General features: G+C 43.9%; 1 protein-coding gene across 1 annotated transcript; it reads left to right on the top strand.

Annotated features, from left to right (window-relative positions):
• The first annotated feature begins 951 nt into the window (after positions 1-951).
• On the top strand, positions 952-7,622 carry ptgesl (prostaglandin E synthase 2-like). Its single transcript, XM_083784789.1, has 7 exons — positions 952-1,296; positions 4,618-4,809; positions 5,239-5,294; positions 5,837-5,989; positions 6,538-6,738; positions 7,048-7,165; positions 7,484-7,622. The coding sequence occupies exons 1-7, from the start codon at positions 958-960 to the stop codon at positions 7,610-7,612; spliced, it is 1,188 nt and encodes a 395-aa protein (XP_083640915.1). The 5' UTR covers positions 952-957; the 3' UTR covers positions 7,613-7,622.
• Positions 7,623-9,834: the final 2,212 nt, after the last annotated feature.

A 9,834-nucleotide genomic window follows, 5' to 3' on the forward strand; every position in this document is an offset into this window, starting at 1 on the left:
CATCATCATGACGCAACATGTCGATTTGCTCAGACTGTACACATTTGATATCATATAGCCTATGACGTAAATTCTCCATTCATTGTCAGAGGGAATGTAGGTTATACTTTGTGTAGGACAAATAGCCGATTTGCTACAATCTACATATTGTAGATTGTCAATGTCCTTTAATGTTTGTGTTAAGACAAAAATCACACCTGTGTGAAGTGAGGGGCGCTATCTTGTCGTCGACTTGTCGTACAATATCCAATAAAAAATGTACTTCTTCCTCGCGGGCGAAGTCGTGCTGAAACAACAGAGCTTCTTAATACGGCATAGTAGTTAAGAAGCAGTTCAACTATTAAGCTGGTGTCTGTGAGGTCAGATGTAGAGTTGCTGGCGGCTCCATATGTGCAGATCTAGGTGATGATCTAGTCTTCTCCATATATGAATATCCAGGGTTTGATGAGGTCAGTGTCATGATCTTCATATATGGAGACGGCCATATATGGAGCGTGTCATGAGGCGTGACGGACCGACTGGCCATATATGGTGGCGTGAGCCGTGTGACGTGTCATCACGAGTCACCCACTCCCCAGTTCAAATATGATCATTTTTGGGTGTCCCTAATTAAAATATGATCATTTTTGGGTGTCCCTAATTAAAATATGATCATTTTTGGTTGTCCCTAGTTAAAATATGATCATTTTTGGTTGTCCCTAGTTAAAATATGATCATTTTGGGGACTGGGGAGTCCATTATGTTTAGTTTTTTTGGTGAGGGGGGTCCCAGTTCAAATATGATTATTTGGGGGGGTCACGGCCTTAAAAGGCTGATTGGAACCAGCTGCTCTTGAACGTGTCACATGTGCGTCACATGTTGGTGGAGGCATATCTATGGCTGGAGGAGCCCATAGAGGGGAGGAGCAGAGGAGGAGTAACCGCGGAGCACTCTGGGAGTTTTATGTAAAAATCCAAGATGGCGGCCGCCTGTGCCAGAGCTCTCAGTAAGGTCGGCTTATTAAAGCATGTTCTGGAGTGTCCGTCGTCCTCCTCCCTGGCAGCCCGCCGGTCTCTGCATGGCTCCAGGAGAGCGTACGGGCCCGGGGGGCCCGGGGCCGGAGGGTTCCGATCCAGGCTGTTCACCACCGGTGGCGGCGGCGGAGGAGCCTCCGGACCGGCGGCGGCTCTGCTGCGGGGAAGCGGCAGCAGGGTCCTCGGCTGTGCCTTCCTCCTGGGCGGTGGTATAGGCTTGTATCAGACAATTAAGTTTTCCGTTGAACAGCAGCACCTCGCCGAAGAGGAAGCCACTGCCAAGGTAAAACAAATAACTAGTAATGTGTTGCGTTGGTATTAATATGTGATATATGCTGCATCATCGTGACCTAAAACATTGCTTACTGAAACATCTGTGGCTGTGACCGGCTAAAACCACTTGTCCTACAAAACTAGTTGACCTACAGTGGTCATTTAACAAAATGCCCATGTGTCAAGTGCCCACAGTAAAGTCCACATTGTTAACTCTGACTGAAGCCCAAATGCAACTATATAATCGCAACTGATCCTTGATTGAAGCAACAAAACAGTTTTAAGGGCAACCAATGCACCTTGCATCTGCCATTGGATTGGTGGGGGATAATGGGTGCAAGTTGCATTGCAAGGAGTTGCATGGCGAATCAGTGGTGTGGTTTGGGGCTTGGGTACAAATCTGTAATAACAACAAAGATGCGCATAACTCGATGACGTTCTTTTCTTTTTTTCTTTTTGCATACCTTGTTGCTGTATGTATCCTACAGTACTTTATATGCTGTGTTCACAGTACACACCGCTGGCAGCTACACAACTAGACTACCATTCATTTTTCAATGAATGATTTTCAAGCCAGCCCAGGCAGCAAAATGAAGATGCAAGGAGAGTGGACTAGACACCATACATTTGTAGCTGCTACAAAAACCCATAAAACTATGATCCAAGTTGAGCTGGCTTCCACTAAACTAAACATTTCAGTCAGCCACTTCTGTGTTCTTTTTAACTCCCAAGTTTCGTTATTTATTTTCCTTTATATTTAAATTGGTCTCGCTCGTCGGATGCATGCTTGATGTCAATAAAGCGTGTTGATCGACACTGTCTTCAGCAGCGACTCTGTGACAGATATGTTGCATCGCTGCCCGTGTAACTTTGTATCTTTTGTAGCTGGCAGTGTGAACTCGGCAGCATCACTCTGTATCGGTATCTTTGCTGTGCATCCTCTGGTGAATTGAATTGCCTTTGCAGGATCAATAAAGGCCTGTATACAGACTGGTTCCCAGTTCCCACACATGTTTACCAACTAGAGCCGTGCCTGTTGGACACTACTTGCCTACTTGGAACGCTGCAAGTTGGAAATGTATGCCCCACCCAGTTATTGTATCTGTGTCCCTTTATGCCTATATATATATGGAGTTCTTTGTCGGGCATGCCGAAATATGGAGTCTATGCAGATGTCAGAACAGTCATTGTGATCATGGGGCCGGGCAGAGGGGTTTCGTGCTGGTTCTGGACAATCGGCTATCCAACGGACTCGACACTGGGCACTGCACTCCCGTTGGGGTTGTGGAACGTGTGTGTCAAATTTGAAGTCGGTGGGGCGAGCGGTTCTCAAGTTACGTGGATTACAGCCGTACGTACGTACGTACACACAGACACACACAGGGACTTGGTGCATTTATTTATAGTTAGATAAGTTTTTTTTAACCCAATTTCCAGGTCTATAACGATCATTCAGTGCAACAATGGTGCTCTAATGTGCAATGCCCGAACACGAACACAGTGTAGCAAAAATAAAGCATATAATATAGAATCAGAATGCTGAAAACAAAAATGGTCATCATGAATCATAGCCATTTTTTGGTCAGGTGAAACCTGACTAATGAAAGCTCACTAAATGTAGACGATAAGATCGACACCCTAGTAGTCATACTGGCGGCCTAGGCCTGATTGGCTGCCACACACGCTGCCTAAGCCAATGGGAGAGTAGTATGATATTGCCTGCCTCCTAAGCTCTCTAATGTCTCATGTTATGAGCTGGACAGCAGCAAAGCGACAACAAAACATTGTCATTGAACCACGTCGCACAGAATGTCTGAATGTACTGTGCTGAATAAATAAATACAAAAATACTCCACAGCCTAGGAACACTTGTTACGCTCCTAGGCTGCTGTCCAGTCGCTAGTCCGTTGTTGTCTCGAGAGTGTTTTGGCTACACTTAGCTGCAGCCATATCCGGGACAACATCCGGTCTGTCTGTAAAAGTGAACCGGGCGCTATAAATGTATCTGTGAATGTACAAATGGAACTATTTGTACACTCTTACAGACCCATAAGCCTTATGGGTCTGTAAGAGTGTACAAATAGTATATATACTGGTGTGTGTGTGTGTGTGTGTGTGTATATATATATATATATATATATGTTTGACAGACAGGTAGTTTGACAGGTAGTTGTTTGCAAAACAGGTAATTCTCTCTGATGAAGTCACCATCCGCGTCACAATCAATGAATCTCACATTTGCCAACAGCTGTGCGTGTCCACTTATATCTGTTGATTCATCCACTTGCAGTGCAAATTTACCAATCGTCATCATTTTGTGTATGACGACACTCTCGATGTCTGCAGACATTTCATCAATGCGTCGCCCAATTGTGTTATTTAAGAGCGGCACATTTGCTAATTCCTTTGCAAGATCTGCTGGCACCAAGCCCACACCCCCCGCGAGTTTGAATGCTCTGGCTATTACTGTTTCTGCCAATGTATGTGGCATTTTTAACTGTGCCAACATCTCTGCGATTTGGTAGCTTAATTCCAGACCTTTTTCAGAAGTCTTAGTGGTACTGCGTATCAAGAGACTTGCCTGCTTCGTTGTGTCTTTCTCCTTTTTTTCTTTCAAGCTCACGAAAAAGTGTTTGTCCTTTGTAGCGAGTTCATCATGATTGGTATCAAGGTGGCGCTTCAGTTTACTCGGAACCATGCCGCTGTTTGCAAGCTTGAATCCACAAACTATACACAGCGGAATCGGGTACGTTGTATCCCCAGTAAACGTGAAGCCAAACTTCATGTAATCATCACGGTACAGTCTGGCAGGGGCTTTCTTTGTAGGCGTTGCGTTGGTAGTAGTCGCCGTTCCCCCCGGCGAAATGTAGCGTCTTCTGGATGCATCTCTTCTTTGCTGCTGGTTCCATCTTGTAGTAGCTGTACAATGTGAATGCCATGTCTGTGCCCCATTTATACAGTAAAGTTGCCAGGTGATAACATTTCTATGGTCGTTAGAGAGTCTATTGTTCCGTCGTCATGTTGTTTTCGCACGTCTATTTAGACGTGTGACAACAACAACGACGCAACAATAGGACGCCTAGCTATCGCTTTGTGGGGGGAGGGCTAGTGTTACTTTCGGTCAAAATCTCGAGGCACACCTGGACAAATCAAAGGCACAGTAAAGTGCTGCGGTACATAGGTTGAGAAACACTGCCATAAGGGTCCATTTGGTTCCAAACTATCATTTAGCTATGGGGACCCCCTGGAACTCCCCTCAAAGACCCCTGGGGGTCCCCCCCCGGACGGACCACTGCTGTATAGTATACGGTATATCTATGTATTATTTCAGGCTCCTGCTGCTGGCGGACTGAAGCTGACTCTGTATCAGTACAAGACCTGTCCTTTCTGCAGCAAGGTGCGAGCCTTCATGGACTACCACGGACTGGCCTACGAGATCGTGGAGGTGAACCCCGTGATGAGGAAGGAGATCAAGTGGTCCACCTACAGAAAAGTGCCCATCCTGATGGTCGATGGTGAACTGGTAAGCTATAGGGCTTCCAATCGGTGTCGTTTTCGTCGACTAAAGCTACGACGAAAAATGTCCGTCGGCGTCGACTACCTTTTTTTTCCACTGACTACAATGGAATAAAAACGAATCTATGATGACTAAACTGTTAGGGAGGGACTAGTGGACAAGAGATCCAGTTTGCATGCTGAAAATAGCAGATCTACAAGCTTGTAGAGCTTGTAGATCTATTTTCAGCATGCAACCAAAGTGTAAAATCTGCCATTACAATGACATCAAGGCCTGTCAAAACAGTCCCCAGTTCAAATATGTCGAAATGGGTTTTAATCACAGAATTGCATACAATAGCCCAAGCCTGCTGTACAACCTCATACAGCTTTGACTTGTACTTAGTACTGCTATACCGTCTGTCTGATGACATCCGCTTTCTTTTCCATTTACCAGCAACTGAATGACTCATCGGTTATCATCAGCTCTTTGAAGACCCTCTTAGTCAGCAAGTAAGTCACAGCATCCCCCTTTTTAAAATGATTACTTTATCCTCTTGTGAATCTAGCCCTGCGGATATCGTATTCTACTGCTTTTATTGTAAAATGTCATGCCAATAATACCAGTAATCAGTCACTGAACAGAATGTAATTGCCTTTTTATTTCGGCCCACGATTTATCTCTCCGGCAGTGTTGATTCTGTCGACTAAAACCAAGACTTTGTCGACTACCTTTTTTCACTGATAAACTAAATGGAAACTGGACACGAGATCCAGTAGAATTTTCAATTTCCATTTTACACTTGGTTGCATGCTGAAAATAGCCGATCTACAAGCTCACAACGCGTTGCGACGCGTGAGCTTGTATATCAGCTATTTTCAGCAAGTGTAAAAAACAGTCACGATGGCATCAAGGCCCGGCAAAACACATTTTAGCCGACTAAATCAACTGTAGATTTAAGACATTCCAGGTGACAAAAATGTCTCTAAAACTAAATAAACTATGACTTTAAAACAAAAATCGAAATTTTCTGCCAAAAACACTGTCTCTCCAGGGAGAAAGCTGTCGGTGAGGTTCTTCGCTGCTACCCAGAGATGAAGGCGGTCAATGATCGGGGGAAGGAAGTGACCGAGTACAACAACAAGTACTGGTTGATGCTGGACCAGGAGGAGACCCTGCAGCTGTACCCAGAAAAAGGCTCTCAGAAGTATGTGGACTTAAAACCTCATGTTTCTATATCAGTGGTTCTCAATATTTCATGTCAAGGACCCCAAGAATTATATGTAATATGCTGCCGACCCCCATCTAAAAATATGTTGTTCCAGGGACCCCCCCCCCCCCCCCCAGAAGCAAAGATTTGAGTTAAAAACCTAAACACATTTTCACGATTTTTCAAAAAATAGCAGACCTATGAAACCTATGTTTCTGTGTCAGTGGTGCTCAACCTTTTTCATGTCAAGGACACCCCAGAATTATCTGTATTTGGCCGTGGACCCACATCTGAAAATATTTTCAGATGGGGGGTCGTGGCCACTTGCATATCATTTTTGGGGTCCTTGTCTGACATGAAATATTGAGCACCACTGATATAAAAACATTAGGTATTTCAGAAAACTGTCAGGATTTAGAAGACTTTTTTCTTTTTTTTCTCGACGTCAGGCCAAAATGGGTTAAATGTACAAATGTTTTCTGTGTTGTGCCTCATTGTAACTAATCGCTCAACCTTTCTGCCCGTTTCCCTGTTGTTTTTTCAAGAGAGGAGATGAAATGGCGAATGTGGGCAGACGACTGGCTGGTGCACCTCATATCTCCCAACGTGTATCGGACCACGGGTGAAGCCCTGGCCTCTTTTGACTACATTGTCCGCGAGGGCAAGTTTAGCACTTTTGAAGGCTTCTTTGCCAAATATGTTGGCGCTGCAGCCATGTTCATCATCTCCAAAAGGCTGAAAAATAAGTGAGTAACAAACAAAATACAGATCATTCTAGGGGTCCTTGACATGAAAAAGGTTGAGCACATGTTGACATGTTTTTTATTCGACCTCAGTTCAAAATGACTTAAAGCATTTTTCATGAAATACGATGATCTAGTCGGATCACACATTAAAGTTGTGATAATTCTGTTCGGTGATACTGTGATTCATGCACTCCTTGCTATTACCCTTACCCCCTTTTTCAATGGGTGGTGGGGGAGGAAAAGAATAAGCTTTTTCTTTCTCTGTTCTGTGTAGTTTTAACACATCTTTGCATTGTTTTTATTGTCCAGATACAACCTGCAGGATGATGTGAGACAGGACCTCTACAAGGCCGTCAATGACTGGGTCGCAGCCATTGGCAAGAAGAGAAAGTTCATGGGTGGAGAGAAGCCAAACCTAGCAGACCTGGTGAGCAGTGGGGTTTGTTTCGGCAGCACATTTAGATTTTAGTTTTAGTGTAGTGAGTCTCTTGAATAGTTTTCATTTTAGCTTTAGTCACATTTTCGTCACCCGGAATGTTTTGTCGTTAGTCTAGTTTTAGTCAACTAAATATCGTGAGATTTTAGTCTACTAAATCTACAGTTGATTTGGTCCCCAGCCTGTCAAAGTGGGCACACTGGGCAGGGGTGAGGTGGGTTCGGGGGGTGGGGCCAAGTAGGAGCCTGACCAACGTAATGCTTAAGCTATTTTTCGATAGCTAAAGCATGACTATCTCTCCGTTCATAGGCGGTCTACGGGATCCTGAGAGTGATGGAGGGCTTGCAGGCGTTCGATGACATGATGCAGAACACCAAGGTGAAACTCTGGTACCGCCGCATGGAGAAAGCAGCACAGAACCACGAGGGGAGGTGCTGAAGTTAAAACAAAACACACGGGACAAAGGAGAGACGAGTACGGGGCGGCGGCGGCAGCAGCGGCTTGGAAAAGGACTTGAATCGCACACAAACGCCACAAGAATGTGATTCATCTGCATTATAAAGAGATGCTGTAGAGGAATGCCTGTTTTGTAAATGATGGAAATAACTGAAAACGTAACAACGGCGCGAAAATATTATCCTGCACTTCCGAAGCGTGGCTTTTTATTTATTTATTGAAGCTACAATCTTGTGTGTGTCTGTTTTCTCCTGGACATTACCAGGGGTGTCCCACCGAAGAGGGAGACCACGACCAACAACAGTTGCAGATGTGCTAGTTCAGTGGTTCCCAAAGGGGTCCTTGAGGGAGTTCCCCCCTGACTAAAGGCAGATGTTGATCAAAAATAACATTCTTCTACATTCTCTAATATTGACTTCTTGTACATTTTTGTGATGCAGATGTTTAACAATAATGTAACTTGAGCGTAAAATGAAACCATTTGGTTACCAACTCAGCAACTCTCCATTTAAGCTGGGGACCACCTGGAACCCCTTCAAGGACCACTGGTGGTCCCTGGGCCACTGGTTGAAAACCACTGCGCTAGTTGGTTAAAACCCATTTTGACCTGGGAACGATTCTACAAATGCCTTCTAAATCCTTTATGTATTTGGCCACGGAACCCACCCCCCCATCTAAACAAATGTGTTCCAGGAACTCCCAGAAGCAAAATTTGTTAAAAATATACCGTACATGACTCGATGAGCTTGTATATCTGCTAATTTAGAAAAATGTTGACACTCATAGCTAAAGCCTAAAAGGACATATTTCCTGGTTTTAAAGGATTAAAATGGTACCTAAGAGGGCCGTCAAGATCCCATCTCAAAACGGAAGTGCCATGTCAGATCTCCACATGTATTCCGCTTCATCTTTAATTCATTCCTCATTTCCATCCGTAAGATCTGCAGCATTTGCTTAAATACTTTTTTTTTTTTTTTAAGGCTAATTAACCGGCATCCCTATTTTGGGCATGCCATTATAGGCGAAAACAAAGCGGAAATGGCACTTCTTAGTTGAGCTTGTAGATGAGCTATTTTCATATATAGGGCAGTAAGGCATAAGTGGTCGTTTAACCACCTGAACTGTGTTGGAGCATATCCTTCAGATGTGCTGTGGATTCTGTCCATTGTATTGCACCTCTGAAATCACCCTAGATTAGAACAAGATGTTCAGAATGTCTTCACTGTGAACAGGGTTCCTATGCAGTATGGTAGACGGAATGTTTACTGTATAAACGTTTCACTTGTTCAGCAATACTTCATAACGGTACATTCACCCTTTCCTTTAGTGTTTCTAATTTAAGTTGCATTTTAGACATTACTGTATCCTTCCATTACTGTCTGGAGGTAGATGCACTAATAACTTGGGGGTGAAACCCATCTCGTTTGAATGGACGGGCACAGGTATCAGTCAAAAGGGAGACGTCGAAGAGGAAGGACGGGTGGGGGGGGGATCAACATATGGAATGTCAAACCATGTCAGCTCCATATATGGACTGGAGATCTTACGGGTTTGAGGTCAGATGTAGAGTTGCTGGCCGGCTCCATATATGCAGATCTAGGTGATGATAGTCTTCTCCATGTATGGCTATTCAGGGGTTTGATGAGGTCAGTGACAAGTCGTGATCTCCCATAATATGGAGCGTTGACCATATGGTGGCGTGAGTGACTGATCGGCAGGTTTTCTCGTAGTAATCCGCGACCTATGGTCGCGATAAGACTCGCGTGGAGGAACAAAATGTGTCTGTGCTCGAAGATTTAAATGCATTGTTTGCGTCTTAATTCTGTTATTTTGCAAATCTTTTTTTCCAGATAAAACTGACAGCTCGAAGTCTGAAATTGTAAATGTTAAGTTCCGTTGCTTTGGTTCATAACAGTTACTGTGATGTCGAGGGTTAATTTCATTCTTATTTATTTGCTGATCGATGGTCTCTTCATAAATCATAATTATGCTGATATACTGTACATACCGTCAATGCTAGACCAATTTCCACTGAAGCTTCAAATGCAGTGGTAATAAAGCCACACTGATGAGCATACTGTACTTTTAAGAAGTTAAAATAAAGTTGACAAACGTTTGTCTTGTGTATTATGCTTAAAAGCCTTAACCCATTTAGACCCGAGGACAATTCTACAAATGTCTTCTAATCTATCCTGACAGTTTTC

This window comes from Protomyctophum parallelum (assembly GCF_964188405.1).
Source record: "Protomyctophum parallelum genome assembly, chromosome: 15".
Taxonomy (NCBI): Eukaryota; Metazoa; Chordata; class Actinopteri; order Myctophiformes; family Myctophidae; genus Protomyctophum; species Protomyctophum parallelum.